This window comes from Phalacrocorax aristotelis, chromosome 1 (genome assembly GCF_949628215.1).
Source record: "Phalacrocorax aristotelis chromosome 1, bGulAri2.1, whole genome shotgun sequence".
Classification (NCBI taxonomy): Eukaryota; Metazoa; Chordata; class Aves; order Suliformes; family Phalacrocoracidae; genus Phalacrocorax; species Phalacrocorax aristotelis.
The window spans coordinates 19270368-19294442 of record NC_134276.1 but is presented as its reverse complement, the minus strand read 5'-3'; the positions used below and the strand labels follow the sequence as shown (position 1 = coordinate 19294442).

The 24075-nt window shown below is 44.8% G+C and overlaps 1 protein-coding gene across 2 annotated transcripts in view; it reads right to left on the bottom strand.

Moving 5' to 3' along the window:
• Nucleotides 1–1500: 1500 nt before the first annotated feature.
• The window catches only part of LOC142052471 (E3 ubiquitin-protein ligase rnf213-alpha-like), a 66451-nt gene continuing 43876 nt past the window's right edge, over nt 1501–24075 (bottom strand). For both annotated transcript variants that reach the window (XM_075082628.1, XM_075082638.1), the window contains 28 exons: nt 23671–23874; nt 21543–21733; nt 20546–20666; nt 20027–20127; nt 19289–19462; nt 18560–18735; nt 18385–18481; nt 18185–18299; nt 17370–17553; nt 15981–16192; nt 15312–15413; nt 14892–15107; nt 14002–14083; nt 13561–13595; nt 13367–13461; nt 12843–12993; nt 12538–12703; nt 12280–12371; nt 11606–11860; nt 11262–11397; nt 10198–10281; nt 9774–9942; nt 9469–9664; nt 6673–6750; nt 5936–6136; nt 5646–5735; nt 5096–5256; nt 1501–3755 (listed from right to left, as the gene is read on the bottom strand). In XM_075082628.1, coding sequence (XP_074938729.1) covers nt 3578–3755; nt 5096–5256; nt 5646–5735; nt 5936–6136; nt 6673–6750; nt 9469–9664; nt 9774–9942; nt 10198–10281; nt 11262–11397; nt 11606–11860; nt 12280–12371; nt 12538–12703; nt 12843–12993; nt 13367–13461; nt 13561–13595; nt 14002–14083; nt 14892–15107; nt 15312–15413; nt 15981–16192; nt 17370–17553; nt 18185–18299; nt 18385–18481; nt 18560–18735; nt 19289–19462; nt 20027–20127; nt 20546–20666; nt 21543–21733; nt 23671–23874 — 4062 coding nt within the window. In that variant the 3' untranslated portion in view covers nt 1501–3577. The remainder of the gene's footprint in view (nt 3756–5095; nt 5257–5645; nt 5736–5935; nt 6137–6672; nt 6751–9468; nt 9665–9773; nt 9943–10197; nt 10282–11261; nt 11398–11605; nt 11861–12279; nt 12372–12537; nt 12704–12842; nt 12994–13366; nt 13462–13560; nt 13596–14001; nt 14084–14891; nt 15108–15311; nt 15414–15980; nt 16193–17369; nt 17554–18184; nt 18300–18384; nt 18482–18559; nt 18736–19288; nt 19463–20026; nt 20128–20545; nt 20667–21542; nt 21734–23670; nt 23875–24075) is intronic.

Here is a 24075-nt window from a genome sequence, read left to right as displayed (position 1 = left end):
TGCTGGAGATAGTGCAGCAGCTGCAGGCCGTGGAACTGTTGTGATCCCCTGCTCAGCTCATGTGAACAAATGGATGCTGCGGGTACCAGGTTTCCAGGACTGCAAAGTCTCGTTCCTGATTCCAGCAACATCAGTTTTAGGATGGGTGCTGTTGTCCACTGTGAAGCTGTAACATACCGAGCAGAGACCTACACTGGTAAACACTAGGAAAGTCATTAAGATTTTTCACTCTTGCACAAAACAAAAAAGCTTTGTCAGAGCAAAAGAACTAGCAGTAACTGGGATGTAGCAGCAGGATGTTTGAGCAGCAGTGATTATAGGAGTGCAGTAAATAACAGGGCTGAGTTGCAGTGGTACAGAGAGAACTATAAGTTGTATGTTTTGTCTGTGTACGCAGGCTGGCACATCACTTTTGTAGCCACAAATCAAGCCCATCTGTATGATTTACTTGCTCCTCCTACCGTCTTCCTTTATTAAGTTAAATCAATCATCCCACTGCTCTGTGATTTATGGCTTTATGTTTTGCTGGGAATGTAACACAAAGTAAAAAGTGGAAGTCTTGATGTAGTAGTAAAACCAAACTTGTCTGCCTAGGGTGAGATTGGAATAATTTTGTTTCCTCTTGGGTGAATTCTGACAGATTATATGACTTTCCATCCTTCCCTCTTCTTCCTATTCCTCCTCAGCCCACATCTCGCTGTCAGCCTGTCCTGTCACACCTTGACCCTACAATACCTATGGCACTTTAGGGCTCTGTGGCAGCTCTGCATGAAGCCATAGATGGATGGATGAATCTGAAGAACTCAGCCTCCTCCCAGGTTGCCCTGATGACCTCCAATAGCTGAGTGTAGCTGGCATTGGCCATGGCCAGCTGAGGGTTCAATGACTCCAAGGATGGAGGTGCCATCAGCTAGCTCTCTGGGTCTTCACCAAGGTTCATCCAAGGAGAGTCCAACCAATGTGGGAGACCTTGTGCTGGAAGGGAATGGAAAAGGAGTTTCCCATTTGAGTGGAGGGGAAAATGGCTGCTCAAATACCAAGGCCACTGTCTGGGGAGCGCTGCAGTCCAAACATGCTGGCTTACTCATCACCCCATGTGGTGAGTGTGGTCTCCACTCCAAATCTGGACACAGAGTTTTATTTCTGTGTTGGAGGAAAAGGCAGAGGGGCAAGTATGGCCCTATAACGGCACTGTTCCCTCTTTCAGAAATGAAGACATCATCTCCTCCCATCATGTTCCTTTAACTGTGCTGAGCAGCTCCTATCATCCCTGCTCACTCTGCTATGCCATTGGGTATGTGTAGCCACAGGCCTTTAGAAGCCCCATGTGAAGGGTTTACACCTTCCTAAACCTATTATAAACCCTTTTCCCTGAGGGAAGGTCCACTGCGTGTCTAAACTGCCTCTCCTTGTCTCCTGTTCTTCCCAAGGGTGGAAAGCAGCTACTCCCTAGGTGCAACTCTTCTTTCAATTGGAGGCTTGAGAGGAAGCAGACTGAGATGGTGATATTGTTTATTAATTAAGCAAAACACACCTCTAAAAAGCTCATAACACCTTAACTACCTTACAAACACACCACTTTTTAGTAGCATAATTCACAATTATATCACTACAAGTAATACAGAGTGACAATTCTATTGCTTATTACTAGTATTAGTACTGATGCATAACTATATTACTACAAAGAAATCTTATAAATCAAGCACTTATTAAGCTGCAGTTCTATTTCCTTCTTCCTGCACTTAGTATTAAGGGATGAAGCCTATTCATAAGTTTGTGCATCTTTACTGCACCCTCCCACAACAAGTCTTGTGTACCAACTTGATGGAGAGACAAGCGTGTTCTCCAAGCATGTTGGGTCCACAGCTCAGCTTTGGCATCTGCACTCCTTCCATCAGAAGCTTCTCACCCTTCTTTGTTCTCCGCCTGAGCTCATAAATCATTGCCGATTTTTTTCCTGCTCCTGAATCCACATTTTTGCCTCTCTTGCACCTCTTTTTTGCCTTTCAGACTCCTCCCAAGTAAAAAAATCCTTAATTACTCATTAGTCTCAACTCTATTACATTCATACCCAAATTCAGCATCTCTGACACTGTTACTTGGGCATTTTAGCCCTATTATGGTATTACTGATACAATTCTTTAGATGAAGGATGTGTTATATTGCAAGACTCCACATGGTCCACACTGGTAGCATCTGATTTGCATTTTATGCTTTTTGGGGTAAATTTACCTTACTTTAGCCTCACTTACCTACCCAAGTTTAATTAAGCAAAAGCAGTTTCTCATCTCAGGCACAAAGCTTGCATACCACAGCAACAGCATTTGTGCATTTTGTTCTTACATCCCATCTCTGCACTGGAACTGTTTTCAGCACACTCCATGTTCCCATCAGAGGCCTTGGCCAATTTTGGAACTTGGTGTCCCAGTAGGGCCCCTGGCTCTCAACCCCCAGCCCCGTGGCAGACCCCACATCCAGGTCTCCACAGAGCTGCTCCAAGAAGACATCACTGAGGGTGAGCCCAGCTTGTTTATTCCCACAGAGGCCTGGCTCACCTCCCTGTGTCATCCTCCAGTGGCTTGGTGGAAGGAGATGAGCCAGTTGTTCTACTTCGTGCTGCTCAACTGCAAAGTTACGGTGGGGAGAGAGGGAAGCCCAAGTTTCACTTTGTACCAGGGCTAGGAAGACCTGTCTCTTCCTTCCTTTCTCCATGGGCTTATAGCACCTAAACTTGTCTGAGCTTTACTGCTCTACAACTCTGTGATCTACCATTACAATAGTTTTTGTGTGCATGTCTGTATATATATGTGCAAGTATATGCGTATATAAATTTTTTACAATGAGGGTGGTGAAACACTGGAACAGGTTGCCCAGAGAGGTTGTGGAGGCCCTATCCCTACAAACATTCAAGGTAATTTTGGACAGGGCTCTGAACAACCTCATCTAGTTGAAAATGTCCCTGCTCACTGCAGGGGGGGTTGGACTAGATGACCTCTAAAGGTCCCTTGCAACCTAAACCACTCTATGTTTCCATAAAAATGAGGTTCCCTTTCCCTCCCCCTTTCCAGGTGATTGTTTTTTCATAACCTGCTCTGAAACTTAGATGCAATAAATTAACAACAAGCTGAATGGTTGGTGAGGAGATTTCTGTCACAGAGTAGCAGGCATGGGGCTGTTCCACACAGGAAAATGAGTTGGGAGCAGAGGGTGACCCAGCAGAGGCAGGATAGCATCCCCACCGACCAGGCAGTCCCACAGAACCTGGGCAGAGCCAGATTCTATTGACTGCCCAGTGATCACCAAACAAGGTGAGGTGATGAGACAGGTTCAAGGTCAATGCAGGAAGACTAATGAGCAAATCAGGATTTTCAGGACACAGGTCTGGACACCGATGCACCTACAACATAGCTCAGGCAATGGCAGAAGGCCCAGGCATGAGCCTAAGTGGAGCTCCTGGACCAGTAGACGGTGGGTGCATGGGTGGAAAACCTGGGTGAGTTCAGTCAGGACAATTAAGACACTCAGGGTGCTGACAACTGGGTTGGAGAAGCTGCAGGTGAGTTAATTCCTGGGGGACTTAGCAAGAGTTAGGTTGGTAGTGAGTAGGGCTATGAAGTTTGCTGGTCCTCACAGCTGTCTTCCAGATGGAAACAACCTCCTTCAGTAGCAGGTCTGGACTCAAAGTGCCTGTCAGGTTTGCTATGGAGGCATCATCTTGCCTGTCTTCCAGGAAGGATCTGAAAGTTTCCTTTAACCTGTGGGTGAGACAGATCGTAATTTTAAGTGTCTGGAGGACTGCTGGGTTTTCATATGCGCTGACCTTTGGCAGGCAATGCTGGCAGTCAATGACACTCCATGCTGGTACCCCTGAGATGGCTTTGCAGCTGGAACTCAGACAGTATTCTCTGGCGTATCTCTGGTGGTATGAGACAACAATGTGGGCAACTGTGGGCCAATGTCATCAACAGCACCCAAGGAGATGTCATGGCCTCCTCAAAGCTGAGCTGTCAGCTTCACTGACTGCCTCTCCCATCTCAGGTGTAACATAGCATGCTGAACCTATGTGTACTCAATATATTCCCAGCTCCCTCCTTCATGGGGTCTGTTATGCTGTCACTGATGCATTAGGAGACCGCTCTCATGCAAGAAACAGGGAAGGGGAGGTGGTGTGGCCATTTTCTCACATTGGAGTTTCTCATTGGTCCTGTATAGGGGTATGTTTTTTGTTCCCTTACATGATACCTCCCCCCGCCCTGCCCCCCCCCCTTAAAGGCCAGACACATACTGAACTCTATTAACAAGGATGTAGCCACCTGGTTAAGGAAAGTGATTTTTCTGCACTTGTGAAATCACATCTGGAGGATTGTGTTTGTGCTCCCAGTACAAGAAAAACATTGACCTTTTGGAGTGAGTTCAGTAGAGCACAACCAGTATGATTAGAGATCTGGAGCACAGGACATAGGAAGAGAAGGTAGAGAATTGGGTTACTCAGCCTTCAGCAGAGAAAGTAAAGGGGAACTCTAAATCTGTCTTTACATAGTAGGAGGGTGTCAAGAAGATGAAGCCAGACTCTTCTTGGAGTGCCCAGTGAAAAGACAAGAATTAACAAGCACAAGATGCAACAGTGGAAATCCTGACTAAACATAAAGAAAAAAATATTCTCTACACAGGTGGTGCAGTCCTGGGTCAATGCAGAGTGGTGGTGGCACTCTCCTCAGAGACAGAACATAACTGGGCAAGACCTTGAACCGTCTGCTGTAGCTTTGAAGTCCGACCTGTTTGAACCAAAGGGGTGGACTAGAGTGCCCATGATGGCATGATTTTTAGTGGTTCCCTTGCTTCTCCATGACATGCCAGAGGAATTGAAGGTGCTGGGGTTTGTGCTGTATTTTACTTCCATTTCTCTTTACCTGGGCATTACAAAAAGGCTCGATGATGCAGCACAGCTGCAGTAACTGCAGCTTTTGGAAGGCATGGTCCTTCTCTCTAGCAAGCTTCAAGAGCCCACCTTAAAAGGGACTTCAAAACCCCTTCCATCTGGGTCTAAAGAGTTGGTATCTACCCCTGGAACAAACCAGGAAAAATCTGCTCTTACCCCCACTGTGGATCGAAGCTATCCAGAGGCACAGTGATCATCTCATGGAGCTCAATGAGAAACAAGTCCAGGTTAACTCTGGAGAGTGCAGTAGTCAGAGCCTTCTCCTCCTCTGCACTCAGCTCCTTGTGGTACTGCTCAGAAACCAGGCAAAAGGGATTCTGCAATGACAACATCAGCAAGAGGATGGCCTGGGACTCCCTGCAAAGACCATCTGGAGGCTACATCTGATGGAAGAGGTAGAACTGGGACCCTCTTTGTTCCTAGCTCTTATGCCAGGGCCACCAGAGGCCACAACACCAGTTCCTGATATGGCCCATGCCAGAAAGCACCACTGCTTCTAGCCAAAAATCCAAGGGTCTTACGTGACTTAAGTAGATGAATATTGCTTGGTCCTTGCTGAAGGGTAGGATATTAAAATCACAAAATTTTCCTTTTTTTTTTCCCTAAAAATTTCCAAAGTTTTCCACAGAAAATCAACTTTGTCAAGAAGTTTCCCTCTTCCCCTACATCTTGTAGACAGTTTTGTGATCTGGGCTGTCTCCCTCACCTGATTCATCTGCAGCAGCAGCACAGATCTTTTTGCTGACAACGTCTGCCACAGAGACAGGATGTGCTTCAGCTGAGTGTTTGGTACCACCTGGAGGAGGAGAAAACAGATCGGCCATCAGTCAGCCAGTTCCTGCTCTTCAGAAAGGCCATGGCTGAGTTGCCATGTTCTGGGTTAGCTCACAAAAAATTGCGTGACTTAAAAGGTGATGTCTTAATCCTTAGGGGGGCATGAGGGATGGAAATGTTCAGCCAATTTCCCATTCAGTACAAGCAAAGCGCCTTGCTTACCGGCATGTCTCTGAACTGTGCTACACTTGCATCCATCTTCAGCTCATTTTTTACATATTCAGACAACTGGCGCTCTGGGTCCCCACCGGTCACAGCCAGGAACTCAGCAGCCACTTTCAAGGTGGCAAGCGTTTGGGAAATAGCATTCACTGATCGGGCTTCTTCCATGATCCGTTTCAGCTGGTTCAAACTTAGTGACTCCTATCAATAGGAGAAATATAGCCAGACTGTGACTCTGACACGAGGTCTGGGTCCTGCAAGTTTGTCTGCGCAACAAAGTGACTGTATAACCTTTGGCACCAGTTCTGCCCTCTTATCAGAGGGAGAGTTAGAGATACCTGGGTGACATCCAGGGTTTACATGGGAAAGGCAAAGTCTCTGCAAGGACATGGGTTCCCCAGCCTAATTACAAACAGGAAAAATAACCCTACAGTTTCCACTTGTGCTGATCCACCATGCCAGTGCATGATGTGCTGTGGTCGCCATATCCCCTTGGTTTAGAAATTTGTATAGATGAGTTGAGTGAGTTGTCTAGATTCCCTTTAGAGACAGTAAAAAAGATTGGCTCCTTGTGAAGCTCCTGCCATCTGCCTGATTTGGACTTGGACATTTTTACACATCCTGCAGGTGCTTTACTCTCTGTTGAGCTCTTTGTCCCATAGGGTGGCTTATTAATAAGCATTACAAGGCAGAAGAAAGTTTGCATTGAAAAAAAGGACGGTAAACTCTTTTCATACCTGTTGCAGCTGTTCTCTCACTTTTGCTTTTGTGTGCTGCGGGGTCTTCATGCTGTTCAGTGCAAAGGATGGAGCCGTCTGGAAAGCAAATGAATGGCTCTGAAGACACAAAGTATCACATGGCACAGGCCATGCAGTAGGACACAGCTACCCATGTCTTGGCTGCAGGGCCACTGGCAACGATAGCCTAGTGTAGGAGGTATAGGGGAGGTGGAAGCAGGGAGGGGCTACCGAAGTGGAATATAGAGACATCGCTTGGGCATGCAGGGATGAAATTAGGAAAGACAAAGTTGAAACTGCTGAAAGATGTGAAGGCCAACAAGAAGGGCTTCTACATCAGTAGCAAAAGGAAGACCAGATAAAAACTGGGCCCACAGCTCAACAGAGAAGGGGTCCTACTGACAAAGGACATGGCAAAGGTACTTTTTGAGATATTCAGTGCTTTCTTTGTCTCACTTTTTACTGTAAAGGTCTGTTTTCAGTCCTCTGTGTTTACTGGCAAAGTTTAAAAGCACGTCACAAAAAAAGAGGACCAAATTAGGGACTAGTGAGATAAGTTGCTGTTGTAGCAGCTAAGCACTACAGAGCTGCTCACTCACTTCCCTCCACTCCTTACCCTCAGCAGGATGGCAAAAGAGGAAAGGAAAAATAAAAGTGAGAAAACAAAACAAGTGATGCAAAGGCGGTCAATCACCACCTCCCATGGGTAGACTGATGCCCAGACACTTCCTGAGCAAAAGATGGCTAACCTCCATAAAAATCCCCTCTTCCCCATTTTATTGCTGAGTATGACATTATAAGGCGTGGAATACCTCTTTGGTTAGTTTGGGTCATCTGCCTGGCTGTGTCCCCTCCCAAGCTCTTGCACATCTCCAGTATATTCACTGGTGTGGAGCAGAATGAGAAATGGAGAGGGCCTTTGATGCTGTGCAAATACTGTTCAGCAATAGCTGAAACATTAATGTGTTATCAGCTCTGGTTTGGTGACAAATCTAAAACACAGCACCATATGAGCTGCTATGATGAAAATTAATTCCCTCTCAGCCAGACGTGGTAGAGCTGGATAGAAACAGGTCCATGGGACCAGATGGAATGCATCCAATGGTGCTGAGGGAGCTGGCTGAGGTCGTTAAGATACTTTAGCAACAACTGTCAGGACATCTCAGCAAATTTGTGGATGATACCAAACTGGGGAAAGGAGCTGATACACTGGAGGGCATGACTGCCATTCAGAACACATTGGAGGAATGGGCCAACAGGAACCTCATGAAGTTCAACAAATGCAAATGCAAAATCCTGCATATGGGTTGGAACAATCATATACAAAACATAGGCTGAGAGCAGACTAGATCTAGAGCAGCTTTGCAAAAAAGACCCATGTATCCTGGTGGATAGGTTGAACAGGAGTCAGCAGTGTGCTCTTATGGTGAAAGAGGCCATGTGCACATCAGGCTATATTAGCAGAATTGTAGCCAGAAGGACAAGGGAAGTAATTTTTTCCACGTGTTCAGCAATTATGAGATTACATTTGAGTACTGTGTCCAATTTGGGGTTCCTCAGTACAAGAGGCACTGACAAACTGAAGTGAGTCCAGTAGAGACCAACAAGATTGAGGGGCTGCAGAACAGAATGAAGGGCATTGTTCACCCTGTAAAAGAGAACTTTATGGGGAGATTCTAATTGATTTTCCACTACTAAAAGGGGGATGGCAGTGAAGGCAATAAGGACAAGGGGCAAAAAGGGATCTCCTACTTAAGCATGCAGAAATTATTTTCACAGTGAGAGTGCTAAAACATTGAAACAGAGGGGCAGAGAGGTGGTGAATTTTTATATTTGGAGATTTCCAAAATTCAGCTTTGTAACACCCTGAGAAATCTGCTCCTGCTTTGAACTTAACTGTACTTGGAGAAAACGGTCCCACCAGCCAAACTCTTTCAGTTTCTCTGTGACTGTGTGTCAGTTTCCCTGCTTATCCTACTCTACTACTGGACAAGCATGTGGACCTGAATAACTGTGTGACAGCCATGTTATAATGCCCTGGAACCCCTTTTTCCCCCTCCCTTGTGGCTGGATTTTCACATTTAACAAATCCAAACACCCAGCAGGCCCTTCCTCTGACACAGGAAATAGCTGGGGCAACCAGCAGTCACAGGAGTGCCCCAGATGAAGCTTAAGTAACCACCTGAGGGTTATGTGAAGTTTTAAAGGGGCTGAAAGGGCTTAGGTACCTAAATTCACTGCTGTCCTGCAAGACTTAAATTTTGAGGTGTCTACCTCTGGCCTGCCTTTTCAGATGGGAACAACTATTTACAAATCTGGTACCCTGAGAGCTTCTGGAGGAAAGCCAAAGGCTAATGTAAGTAAGTGAAGATGAATACCACAGCGGAAGATGGACTTCTCCAACATAGTTCAGAGACCCACATTGGACTCCAGCCCTATACTATGCCCACAAACTCAAGTCTCTTCAGTCTTTTTAGGTGGTGTCTGACTCTTTTCTTGGTTATAAGAAAATCCGGGCCAACCTCCACTTCAGGCTTTGAACAGAAGGGCTGACATTGCCTTTCACAACACCAAGGTTTGCTGAGCACTGTGGTTTTTGACCATACAACTGTTACAATCCAAGGAATGCAGATAGATGCAGAGTGGTGAATGGCCAAATGTACAAGCACCTTCATATGTGTTTGTTCCAGCTCTGGAGAGGTGAGTACCAGGTGCTGGAAATAATATCCTATACCCTCTGCTGGCCTAAAGCACTGCAACTTGTCTTGTGCTGAAAGTGCATTGTGCTAAGCTCACCTGAGCTTTGATGATCGGTTTCCCACTGATAAAGCGTTGGATCACTTGCTGTTGCAGTGTCTGGAAGTCAAAATGGGTTGTCTCAGTGCCATCTTCCTCTATCACATACTGGGAGTTGGCCAGTGTCACAGTGATCAGATCATTCTCAGTTATCTTCAGCACTGAAGATGGTTTCACTTCTTCTGCAGAGATGATCCTGGGAGAGAAGAAATTACCCTTTGCTGTTAAGGATAGCAGCTTATTTCTTACCTCATCCCACTCTACACATGCATCTCTAGACAAGCCCTGATTTGCTTGAAACATACCGTTGCTTTTCCTTTGTGACCTGTGTAGCTGCGTCCACACAACTGTTCTGGAGCTGTATCAGGACACTTGTCACAATGTAACTGATAGAAAGTGGAGTGGGGAGGAGTTTCAGGACAGTGGTATTGACATTGATGTCCTTTGGCAACAGGTCCGGGGGGACTCTGACATCTGTAACAAAATGGAGGGTTTCTCTTCTGCCTCGTGGTGTTCAGAAGAATTCTTGCAAGGGGGAAACTCAGGCTAGCTTTTGTTAAAATCTTTTAATAGTTTTTTTTTTCATATTAGGTTTTGTATTTTTGGAAGGGTTTTGATTTGTTTTCAACTGAAGAGTCAAACCAAAGCAAGCCTAGCAACTGGCACAGGTTCTAGCCTTCATCGATGGCTTGGGAAAGGGAAGTAACAATACGTGGGAAGTCAAAATACCTGAGCACAGTGGTCTCATTCTGATATTGGTCCAGACTTTCTGGATGGTCCCTATAGCTCGGCAGAAAGCTGAACGCTGGTCATCTTCAGGCACAGGATGGGAGAAAAACAGCAGTGTCAATGCATGCTCCCAAGAGAAAGCAATTGAAAAAGATTTATTTTTGTCTCCTTGAAAGATAAAGCTTATGCTGTGCAACTGCTCAGTAAACTCTGATAGGCTGGGCCTTGGTTGCCTTTCACAGCTGTGGCTTCAAGCTTAACCAGAGCTCATATTTTTCTAGCCCATATTATACTATAACTGGCATTAAGGGGTGCCGAATCCCAGCTTGCATGCACCATGCTAATACACCTACTTACAGCCTTAAAAACCTGTCTCGTGTATGTTGCCCATTCATGGGTGAAACAGCAGGAAAAGTCTCTACAAGTTTCTCACCTCCTGCTGTCTATACCTACTCTGAGGGTGGGAGGCAATCTGCCCAAGACCCATTCCAATGTTTCAGAGATCATTCCAATGTCTCAGAGATCTCTACCCTCTCCCCCAGACCCCAAAGATGGCCATGAAGAAGGAGATGACAGAGAATCACCACTGTGAGCTTGTGTCAGGGCCCTGAGGGCACTAATAGGCCTTAATAGTCCTGAGCAGCCTGACCTGGGGACTTCAACTTACCCCTTCCCCCTGGGTGCAGGAGACACATGTCAGCTCAGGCCAGTGCCTGAGTTGTAAGCAGCCCTGTCTCCTGCTCTTGTAACTTATTGGCTGGACTTCCTAGACTCCTTCTGGACTTATTACCTCGCCTTGTGTTATGATCACTGAGCTCTTGACAGAACCTTGCTCTATCACCACCCTGGCCTTGACCTGATACTGTGGGAGTGTACCCTGGTTGCTGCCTGGTCTGTGCTGTGGTCACCCTTAGCTCCTGGCTCATCTTCCCTCATGGAGCAGTCTTGTGTTTGCTGCTTGCAACAGAAACCATAGGTCCTGCTATAATATCAGAGCAGAGCATGCAGATGTTGAGAAGTAGTAGATGCCAGTTTACTGGGATCAGAATAATTCCATGTCATACCTGAAAGTTCATGTTGGTCTAAGAATTGTTGTACTGAGTATGTTTCCCGCCCATAGCTGTTCTGGAAGAAGTGGATCAGGGCTTTCTGCAGACTGAAAATGTCAGGCAGGTGCTGGACATGCTGGATATTTTGGAGCTGGAAGGGAAAATTTAGCATGACTTTGCTATCCACACACTTACCTGAGGAACCAGGATTGTGTCTGGCATTGTGTGGTATTCAGGAGAAGGGCACTGTACTGGGAAACACAGGGAAATGATCAACTTAGTGCCCCACTGACACCAAATGGTGAATCCACATGTTGCCTGTCTCTGCTTTGAAGGAGGAGGAATATTTCACAGCAAACCTTAGACATGAGCTCCAGAAGAACAGGGTAGCGATTTCCTTGACCTTCTCCATGTTCTTGCTGGAGGAGATGCATCAGTGTCTGGATGGACATCTTCTGTTCAAATCTCCACATGTAGGACAGGCCAATAAGTCCAAGGTTTGGCTGGTCTTTGAAAGGAGTCACATGGCCATAAGCTATTTGTAGAAGCAGGTTGGAGCCCTGAGGATCTCTCAACCTCTGCTGCTTGACAGAAGTCAGGCTCTGCTCCAAGGCCTGCAGAATTTAAAGGGTTATTAGGAGCTGCCTTTTGTTACAAAAGGGTTTGGGAGAACTCACAAGTCTTCTCATGATGGAAGACAATGGTGGCTCTGAAGAAAGGGAAGAGACAGTAAAACTTCCTGTTGAAGAATGAAGCTGAGACAAGGACAAAATTGCCCAAGAAGAAACCAACAGGGAATTTTCTTGCCCTCCAAGGCATAGAGCCAATTTTTTTCTGAAGTGAATTTCAATCAGCATGTAAAAAGCATCTTAAAAAAGATTTTAAGATCCTGTTTATTGCATGTGGGAATGTCAGAGCTCATTGGATGTGTCTGGGTATTCACCAGAACCCATATGGGCTCTGCACTTGATCTCTAGAAAAGTGGTAGTTTGTATATGGATACCTGGAAACACAGCTACCAGTCCTCACATACCTGGAAGAATGGCTGAGTCAGGGTTTTAAAGCAGGTTTCCCACTGCCTTCTTTCTTCTTGCCGAAGCAAAATGTTCAAGGTCATGTTTTGTCCTGTAGGAAACGCAAAGGAGAATAAGGGTCCTCTCCCAGTAGATGCTGAAGCCTGTGCAGGATAGCTGCAGTAATGGGCTAAGAGCCACCAGTTCCAGTGACCATGTGAAAACCAACCTGATGTAAGCCTGCTGGTACCCTCCCAATGCGTGGAATACACCTTTACCTGTTGTACTGTTGCTCAAGTGCTGGAGAAACAGATGGACAGTCATTGTGGCATCCTCTGTGTTTCTGCTAAGTGCCTCTGCCAGGCATTCAATGTCTTTTTCAAGGTGGTCCCAGAAGAATTTTGCCACATCCTTTGGCTTCTCTGTCATTAGACTCAGAATCGCCTGGAAGACAGGTCAAGAAAGCTTCTAGCTTCTTCCCAGAGTAGGGCAGAAACAATTCCTCACATGGAAGCTGCAGAATAAGTGGGGTGGACAGACAGACAGGAGGTAAGGGAGCAAAAAGAAGCAGGGACTGTCTCACCTGTTTATCTGTATAGAACCCCAGCAGCATGGACGAATGCAGCAGAGCTCTTGCAAGACAGACAGAGGCAGGTGACAGGTCCCTCTCCAATTCAATTTTCTGTATCAAAGGGCTCCCAAGGATGTATCCTTTTCCTGTTCTATCCTCTGTGCTGTGATAAGGAAATGTAATACAGTTTTACACTCTCAATGACTAAGCTTATCTCATGTAAGTTAACATTGACAGAGGTTTGGCCATCACTGGGTCAGAACAAGTGGGATGAGATGAGACTTTTGGAAGGGAAGAACTGCTGCTGAAGAAATTCCCTTTCTAGCTGTTTTATGCCACTCATGCTTTCTCTCTTCTCTGTTCCCCTCAGTAGGATCAATTTCCAAGATTTCATCCTGCAGTTCGACCCTGGGTCACAAATATCTTGCTTTGCCCAACTACAGTATTTCCCCTGTTTCCAGAGAATGGAAAGAAGGTCAAGAGGCCACAGCGCTGTTCATCTTTCTTGGGCTGTAGGGCAGGGAGCATCAACTTACATTTCCTTCCTCATGAAACCACTCACAGGTTTGTGATTAAATCCTCCAACTTTGGCACCACATAGGCATTGTTTGACTTCTCCGGGACGCCCACACTGTAGGCAAAGAAATGACAGCAGCATAAAGACATAGGGCAGAAAGCCTAACAGCAGTCAGAAGACCCTCAGCATCACAAAAAGCCAAAAAACACTTACATTGGTGACAATCCAGTATGAACCACACTGACAAGCTGTGTATGAAAGGATATTAGATTAATCAGTCAATTGTCTCCCAATTACAAAATCCCCCATGATGTAAGCACAGCCAGAAATTCACTGGGAGGGCAAGAGCCCAGGTCCTTCCCAAGTAAGACTTTCTTCCCACCTACTGGGATCGGGTCTTACAACATGGTTCTCACAGAGTTTCCCATAAATGGACTGGGGGTTGCTGCAGCCAAAAAGAGATTGGTAAAGTACTCAACAGAAGCACAGAGGTATCTTTAAAGAAAGCCATCATTCCTTCCATCCACCTGTTCCTTCTTTCCCTCCATCCCCTGGCCAGGCTGTCTCAGGGCACAGTTCTAGCAAGTTCCCTGTGTCTGCCATCCATATAGGAGCAGCTGCCCTGGACTGAAGTAAAATTTCCTCAGCACTTACTCCAAGCTGTATCATGTTGACCAATTTTCCAGTTCTTCTGATCAAAAAGGAGGTCTCCAGGCATGGTGGGAAGGTAGGACCCCTTAGAAAGGAAACACAGGTGTACAGAAGGATTTGAGGAATTGTAACCATTTTCCTAGTTTGCTTCTCAGCTACTGGAGAAATAACAGTTCTGGAGATAAACACATTATGTTCAAATGGATAAATGAAAAATCTTGACTAAGACATAGACCAAGGGACATAGCGTTATATCAGCTGGGGATACATTGGGGATGGCTGGGCTTACAAGAACAGCAATGCCCAAGTTAGCATCTTCATCACTTTGGTATCTGCCTACCAAACTGAGGATTCAGAGGGAAGGAGCAGGATCTCAACACTGCCATTGTCTTCACAGCCAAGAGACAGGCAATGCATATCTCAATTGCTTCCTGCACTCCTCAAATAACAGGAAAAATTTAAGCATCATTAGATGCAATGGAAGGCCTAGTCTAGTGAAAAGTTTATCTTTGCCTGACAGCTGACATATGTGTGGTCAGAATGAAGAAGTTTGAGCTAGGATTTGAGTACTATAAGCTCAGCCAACAACTAGTATTTGGTAGCCCCCAGGTTCCCTTAGATTCACTGGAGAGAGATGGGCATCTCCAGCAGGCTGTGTCCCCCACTTTCAATACAGATAGTGATGGACAGTCTCAGTTTGCTCTCATGGACTGTTTGGAAGGGAGTGGAAAAACTAGAAGGCTCCATATAGTGTTTGCAACACCCAGAAAGCTGCAAACTGACCCAAGCCAAATCTGGTTGTAAGCTGACAGAGCTGGTTGTGTAAAAGCAGATCCCACCCCTGAGAGAGTTATCATGAAGGGAAGTAGCTATATCCCTACATCTTGACTTACCTTCACCACATGAGGCTTAAAGCAGATATTTCTGAAAAGATGAGTGAGGGGACTTTGGGATAGGGCCAGAGTAAAAGCGGTGTGAAACACCACTTCCATCAAGAACTTGTTTTTATGTCTGCACAGAGCATCCACGATCTTCTTCATCTTGTTTTCCAGAGGCTCTTCTGGGAGCAATGGTGTTTGGAGGATATTTGCCATTTGTTTTATGACAGGCTAGAAAAGAAATTGGACAAACCATATGGAATGTAAGGAGACCCATAAGGCACATCCTGATGAGGTGCCTGCTGGTAGGCTTCGAAAATGGTGTTTTGTATAATAATGTGATGATCCTTTTGTCTCCAACTCAGGAGGAAATTCCTATAGCTTTCTACAAACACCCCATAGAAATCTTCTGTAGGAGACACAATGGATACTCACCATCAGTCTCTGCATTTCCTGGGGATCTTTGGTTTTTATTTGATTTTCTGCTCTGTCCAACACTGAAGACATCAGTGTTATATTTGACCAGACACCCATATGCTGTGAAATACAGAGTAAGTTACGTTTTTGTACTGAAGATACCATCAGCATATAGCAGGCTATCTCAAGACCACTGAAGCATTCATATGGACCCCTCACAAATTACCATGCTATTTTTGTGTTGTGAATATTACAAACTCTCTTTTGCATCTTTTAAAAATTGTATTTGTATCATGGGGGAAAGCTTGTGGTGCTGTAGAGATATGAGATCTGAAACCTGTTCTGCTTGAATTTTACTGTGCAGTTGTTTCATTTCTGCAATCTTCCAAATACGCGAATGAGTGCCTCCAGGGGAACAGTCCCTGGATGAAGGAGGGATGAATCATTCTCTAGAGGAGCTTATATCTCTCCTTAGACTACAAGAAAGCCCTAAGAAGTTTTTCATTACTTAAGTTGTGTGATTCCTATCCCAACAGCTCTGAGGCTACAAGATGTATTTCACCAGGCAGGGCTCAAGTTAGCCAGCTGTACACCCTCAGAGCTACCTGCCAAGAAAAGCCTGTATGCATCTGTGCTTGGGTGGCACAACTTCAGTGACCTGTAGATGAGCTTTTGGAAGACACTCACCTGTGAAATTTCAACCCCTCTGGGTAAAATCCATTTTTCTGCTTGAAGGATCTTCTGCATTTGATTGAACCCATAGCTGTTACAGAGATTTCTAATGAGGAATATTTGAGGCCATGGTGTCTTTGCATTTGCCACCAGCTTCTTCATTGCATTCACCAGGTCTTGCTCTTCTTGCTTGTTCCCACTAGGAGATGATATGTTTGGATCTGCAACTACCAGTGAAATTTCTCATTAGGCTCACTCCCATGCAGTCATAGATAATTTTTGCAAGCGCACCACCTGCTTAGGTTGCAACAACCCTTTTTCCCCAAGAGTAGAAATATGGCCTGAAACCATAGTATCCTGTGCTTCTTAATATTTGCACCATGCAGGGAAGTAGAATACTAGACAGTGAATATGGGGACTGAATAGCCTACTGTTGTCCCATTTTTGGCCCTTATAGGATCTTAGTTGGGTAATCTTCTCTAGCATCTATCTTAGGTCAGAAAGGAAAGCTCTCAAAGCCTGTCCAGAAGGTAGAGAGCAATCTCATGGCTCTGTTCTAGGTATGTAAGATAAGAACTGGGAATCCACTGGCCTTTTTTACATCTTGGCCTTATAAAGGGTCTACTGTATCTCCGTTGATTACATGGGTTGAGTTAAGACTGTGTCAGTGTCTTTACTCAGACTTGGACACTCCTTAAAGCTGACGAAGATATAAAGAAGTGAATCAACAGAGTTTAGGGTGCAATACATGCTCTTCTAAACCAAGTGACTCACATGTGCTCAGTGTGAACTTCACTGACTCTGCCTGCATTCTCCACAGACTAATGGGAGAACAATCCAAACACATGCACCTACCTGTAGACACCTAAATGCTTATTGTGCTACACTGCTGCACACTACCCCTTAAGTCTGGTGAACTATTTGTTCAGGGGAAATGCCAATATTCAGATAAGTTTAACTCTGAACAAAAATTAGATGTTTCAATATTGAGAAAATAATCCAGAAAAATGAAGATGGTTTCAGGGCAAGTTCTAGGTAATATATAAATTTTGGGTGCAATATACACATCTTTGGATACAATCTGTTTATATACAACATTTAGCAAATTTAACACCATGCAGTTTCAATATTACCAAAAACATAGTTTTATAGTATCAGAACAAGAGCATTAAAAAATTATATAGATTTAAAAGAAATAAATTAGCCCTTCTGATCCTGAATCACCTTTTGAAAATTAATCTGTTAAACCCCTTAAATTTAGATAAAGCTTTGACTTTTTTTCTCTTCCTTTTCCTCCCCCCACCCCCCAGAAACCTCCTATGCTAGCAAATGTTTGGCTTGTTCTAAACCTGTTTATGAGAAAACATAAATCTTATGCTCTCTGCTGCTAGCAGAAGGACTCACCAGAAAGCACCTGTCTGCCAAGCACAGTGGCCACATGGCTGATGGAGAACCGGAGACGAGCTATGAACTGAAGGGTGTCAATTTTTGAGGTCTTGTGTGAGCAGAAAGCAGAAAGGTTTGCAGTAGACAGGCAGCTTTCAGCAAGCTGGTTGACATTGTCTTGGGAGGAAGGATGCATAAAATCCTGTTCAACAGAGAAAGAAAGAGAGAGAAAGTTAAGAGTCCAAAGCTGCTATAGGTTCTGGGTATTTCCTTCTTTCCTAAGCTTTTTCACCAGGTACAAAGCTCATTTCTGCTGTGGTGCTGTGTCCTGTGAATCAAATCCCCAGAAATGACCTGCTTTACAGGTGGACTATTTTTCATCATCTTTGAATGTAGCCCCAACTCTTCTTCTCTGGCAGGGGAGGACTGCCTCCCTTCTTGATTCACTTGGAGAATCACATATTGAACAGATCTCCTTATGTATATCTGTAGTGCACCAGTTCGGAGTGGAGCAGAGGCCAGGGACAGTTCTGCTCAGAGTATCAGCTCTGTGCTCAAGCTCTTGTGGCTTATAAATCAGGCCATGGGCACCCCTGGACTCAAGGAGCTCCAGCTCCAAAATTCAGACTGTACATTGGACCTTATTAACTCAGGCCTGGGTTCTTCCAGAGTACCCTTAGGCACATAACCGAGGGTTATGCCTGTTCCAGGCAGCCTCAGGAGCCAGTGTGGGGAAAGAGAGAGGAAGTGTGTGATCTGCAAAGGGCAGGACAGGAAATGATGGTTAATTTGAGTATGGATTCCAGGAACATCTCAAGGATATTTGCACTTACCTCCAGACAATGCATCACCATGAAGTAGAAATGGTTCCAGTTCGTTTTGTTGAAAGCTACCTTTTCCTCCATCTCAGAAAGGTATTTTTCCAGGTGAACCTTTATGTTGTTGAACCTATGACAAAAAAAAGACATAGGATGTGAGCATCCATGTAGCCTGTGTGGCTCAGTGATCAGGCTAGGGGCTGTATCACACTAACCCATGTTGCAGGAGCAGTTTCAAGAGTGAGGACTTGATTGTTGGACTGGTGTCCATGCACTCTTCAAAGGGTGACAGCTCACTTTTTGACTTGCACACTAAAAATGAAGGATGACATTCATTATTTTTCTCCAGCACAAGATCAGGTCAGGGTCCCAGTGAAGTCAGGCTCTTACCCCTTTTTATTGTCTGGTGCTCAGGGCTGGATGGCTTGCAGGCTACAAACTGGATTAGTCGAGTGATGACTTCTGGGGATGGTGTGCCTCTGACTCCCAAGATAGAGGTGGTGACAAACTCCACAAAGAAGGAGTTACATTTACTCCTGAATTTGTTGTGACATGCAACAGCTTCCCTGTCAGAAGGAATAAAATCAAGATCTACCATCAAAACACAACAAAGCAAAAAACAGTTTCTCTTCTCTGCCTCTCTGAATGTGACCAGGAGACCAGGTACACCTAGACTGTTGGGAATAAATATACTTTTTAAATAGAGAGGGGAATTAACCCCCAGAAAACCCACTACAACATTTTTTCTGAGGATACTCAGATACTCAGTATCCTCAGATCCTGACGATAAATTTTCTTCTTCCCCTGTACTCTCCCTCTGTCCTACCTCTGCTCAAGATAGCTAGAGAAAAAAGAAAAAGGAATTCTCATGTAGTATGTATGCCTGGATAGACTGCCTGTTGACACAGAGGTAAAAGTGCTGGAATTGACCCTAGATCACTTTATGTGAATCCGTTCACCACCAAGGGTTTGCTACACATGGTAAATACTGACATTTCCATGGAGTTCACATATTAATGACATTTGTGTAACCTCTGCTTTGGTAACTATTCCAGTATTTTATATGAAGTGATAGAGACTGAAACAAAAAAACTAGTTGTTTTACTAATTACAGGATACCTTGTGGCCACTGTAGCTGTGGGTGTGTAATCCTCTGGGAAGTTAACCTTGCAGATCTTACACTGCTTGCTTCTCCACTCACGGATGCACTGTGAGCAGAAAATATGGCCACAGGGCAGCTCTGCTGGGTCAGTGATCTCCAGTAGACAGCTCTTGCAGTCCTTCACACCCTTCCTGAAAGATGCCACCAAAGGAAGACACAACTCAGGGCTGATTTCTGACTGGTGCCAGACTTGAGGGTGGGCATGGGATTCTTATGCCTAACATTTGCTGTGGGTATCAAAACTGGATGGTCATTTTTGACTAGCCTTACTGGTGAGCAGAGAATAAAGGCAACATCTGCTAGTTTAATAAGTGGATGGTTCCACCAAGGACCATCCCATCTAGGAGATGTGTCCTGTCATGCTAGGTGTGGCTGGGTGAAGGGGATGGGCCTTATTCCCAGTCTCACTAGGCCTGTGAGTACCTACATCAATGACACCACATTCAGTTCCAGGGTTGTCTCTGTCACCAGCCAGGCACAACACTGCATGGGAAAGGCTTTGCTCTGTGGCCTTGTGAGATTGGGCATTACATGCTCTGGCATTAGGAGTCTCCAGGAGGAATCCTTTGGCCTTAGGAGATTCATCCCCATTGATGAGTGGTGATCTTACCCCACCCCTTACAAAAAACAGTTTCGATGTAAAATGTCCCCAGAACAGTTTTTTTTTTTTTTTTCTTTAATTGGCTTGGACTTACACAAGGTAGACAGTGTCAGCACTTTGGTTGCATCTCTTGAGCACTTTTATCACCAACTCAAAAGCTTCTGCTGGCTCAAAATTTTGTGTTTCCATCAGCCGCTGTAGAAAAGAAAGGATAGTGAAGGCTCAATGGTAATATCTTCTTGACATATGAAAGAGGAACAATATGGGATGTCAGCACCACAAAGTTACATAATAAACCACCAAAATCAAACAGACCCACCAAGTATCTTTCCTCATGTAATGCCAGGAATAATTGGCCTGAAAAATGTCTTAAGCTTTCAAGGAAGCCTTCTTTTAAATAAAATTCTGATTCTGGCGTGCTTTCATGATGACTCTGAAATCTCAGTGCTTTTTGCACTGGATGGAGCTTCTACCCTTTTCCCACCTTCTTCCCATTTCTGTGCCCTCCCTTAAGCTGGGATCAGAGGAATCCCTGGAAGATAAGGTTCTTTCCAAAATCTGTTGATCTCCAAGTCTATAAAATGTCTAGGCAAGCACTACACCGAGCTCATACATTCCAGGTGAAGATGAACTGCTTCACAAGAAGTCTCAGAAGCTTTTCATCTATTTGTGTCTCGTTGTGGAGCAGGTGGTCAAAGAACATGTAGACAATGTTGGTGCAGGTCCACTGGTGTCTGGAAAACACACACACAAATGTTGAACAAAGCTTCAAGACTTGCCAGAGAAAGCCACAGATGATCTACTCTACTGTTGCAACAGTGCAATTTTAAGTGGGATTCTGGCCTACAGACCTCTGAGGTCTCTTCCAACCAAGATTTCTATGACAGATCTCAGGTACTGTGAGATGATTTGAGGTCATAAGACCTCCTGGGGTAGCTTGGGAGGACTAGACTAAGGAAGGAGAGAAAAATATGGCATGGTCCTGTCCACACTGAACTGAGTTGTTGAATAGTTACGAGGTTTTGTCTATGGAGACATCTACTCTACTATAGCACGCATCCTAGGCATGACCAAGCATGCCGTCAGATGTTCAGGAAAACAGGTCTTATAGTCAAGGAATGATGGGTGCGTGACCATGATCAAAATGCACAGTTCTTAACATAGCTTTTTGAAGTGGCTTTGCCAATGTTTTTGTGATAATCAGACAACAGAATGACCAAAGGATTAGGAAGGAGCCATCAGCTTCAGGGATAAAGGTTCTCAAACTAATTACTACAGGTTCCCAAGGAAAGGATGGATTAAACTCACAGTGTAGACACCTATCTCATAGAAGATGTGAGATAAGGCCCCATATATTTGCCTGAAGTCTTTCAATTCATTGAAACACTGGATTAGGAACTCCAGGGAAAAAGGTAATCTATGAGCAATCCTTCTCCATAGACTATATTTCTAAGCTTCAAGCATTTTAATTTTCAAATCTTTTGGTGAGAGCCGGCAGAATCTTTTTGCGAACACATGCCAACAATTTGAAGCAAAAAATTTTGGCTGGTCTGAAAGAGGACATGTTACTTGAAAGATGAAGACAGGCTGTTGAGAAGGGTTGGACTTACAACACACTCCTCAGGAGTTCCCTTTTCTTCTGGTAAAGGTGAACCTGGTAATTGTCCATACTGATCCACTCCATCCAGGGCTTAATGGATTTGACCCTTCTAAGCCATTCTGTACAGGCCTCAAATGACAGAAGATTATCTGTTGGCTGCACTTTCTTCAGGAGAATGTTCACGGTGTCAAGGGTGACAAACTGAAATTACATTTAAAAAGAGAGAAGAAAAAAATGGCTTTTATAGCTGACATAGCCCCATTACACCTTGGTGAAAAAAAAGCTTTGGAGGCTGTGATGGGGAATTCTCTGTAAACCTTAGCTTGGTGCACACAACAACAAATACCATAGTAGGAGTTTATTAGGCAAGGAAGTGAGTACAGTACAGAAACCATAATTGTACCGTAGTGTAACTCTGTTGCACCTGTGTACTGAATACTGTTTGAATACTTGAACCAGAGCACTGTTTTCCCTCCACATGGAAACTTTCGTCTCTAAGCTTCTAAGCTTGTTGCCCTCAGTCTCCTTCACCTCCAGGAGGGAGAAATAGGTATCTCCAAAGAACAGTTCTTCCATTTCACAGAGAGATGTTCAAGATCTTTGAATTACTTGTTCTTTGGAAAGACTTAGATATTTGGGTGTGATCCAGATGACCTATTATAGGTCTCTGCTGTCAGCTGAAATGCCTTTGGATGTCTGAGACATCTATACAGAGCTGGCAGATAGGGCACAAGACCTACAGGAGACTCATGCCCAACTGCAGTAGGAGCTGGAGGCCAAAGAGCACCTCAAATGTCAGTAGATGCCTACTTGTGGGCAACTGAACTGCACCTATCCCTTCAGTTGTGAGTCACTCTCCACTGCCTCTGTAGACCATGTTTTCACTAGCAGTCACAGGAGATCATACGACCATTGCCAATGTAGAGACATTCCTGTAGACATGTAAGCTACAGTGTCTGAACCCAGACTTGGACCTCACCCAAGAAGTTAAACACTATGACCATCACCTATAAGGTGTGAGTGTCTAAGAAGAGATGAATTACACACCCAGAATAACCCAAGCAAAAGGATGTGTAATGTTTTTCTACACAGTGTAGATTAAATTATAGAAGTTTTGAAGACCAAAAAGTATAAATGCAATTAAAAAATGTTTAAAGGAGGATGAATCATAGAATCATAGAATGGTTTAGGTTGGAAGGGACCTTTAGAGGTCATCTAGTCCAACCCCGCTGCAGTGAGCAGGGGCATCTTCAACTAAATCAGGTTGCCCAAAGCCCTGTCCAACCTGACCTTGAATGTTTCCAGGGATGGGGCATCTACCACCTCTCTGGGCAACCTGTCCCAGTGTTTCACCACCCTCATTGTAAAACATTTCTTCCTTATATCTAGTCTGAATCTACCCTCTTTTAGTTTAAAACCACTACCCCTTGTCCTATAACATCAAGCCTTGCAAAAGAGGTTGCCCCCATCTTTCCTATAGTCCCCCTTTAGGTATTAAAAGGCCACAATAAGGTCTCCCTGGAGCCTCCTCTTCTGCAGGCTGAACAACCCCAACTCTCTCAGCCTGTCCTCATAGGAGAGGTGCTCCATCCCTCTTATCATTTTTGTGGCCCTCCTCTGGACCTGTTCCAATATGACCATGTCCTTTCTGTGTTGGGGGCTCCAGAGCTGGGCGCAGTACTCCAAGTGGGGTCTCACCAGAGTGAAAAGAGGGACAGAACCACGTCCCTCAGCCTGCTGGCCACACTTCTTTTGATGCAGTCCAGGATATGGTTGGCCTTCTGGGCTGCAAGTGCATGTTACTGGCTCGTGTCCAGCTTTGCATCCACCAGTACCTCCAAGTCCTTCTCTGCAGGGCTGCTCTCAATCCCTTCATCCCCCAGCCTGTATTTATACTGTGGGTTGCCGCGACCCAGGTGCAGGACCATGAAGGTCCTTTGCTGGGGGATAAGCTGGATATGACCATTAGCTCTGAACCTCACTCAGACTTACTGGTAGCTGGAAAAGACTTCCAAGGAAAGATCCCCTGAAGTCTTGACTCTTTTCTTACATTTTCACTGAATATTTCCTAGTGACCATTGCTCGAAACAGGCTGTGCCACTTTGCTCTGTGAACACCAGCTGTTCCCTTTTGCTCACCATTTCTGGCAGGTCTTTCTCATACATTTTTTGCAGCTCGCTTGTTACAGTCTCATCACTTTTTACCAGGTCAACAAAGAGTTGATACTCCTCTTGTAGGTAGAAATATTCCATATGAAGCCAGATGGGGGAAAAGCCTATCTCCTTCTGCCCCACAGAGGAGCAAAGCTGTTTCGCATTGATTAGGAGAGCTTTTGACAGAATCTGCAGATAAAATAAAAGGTGTTATTTCTGCTCCAAACAAACATCAGGGGAATGACGATGGAAGTCTGCATTGCTGAAGCAGGCTGGTCAAGCTTCTCCATCAAAAAAACTTTTTCTTTAAGTGGAATTAAGACTAAGCACCAACAGTTGTTGGGAAGTGTGCAGAACATGAGAAGCTAATTTTTTTCCCCACTTCTTGGA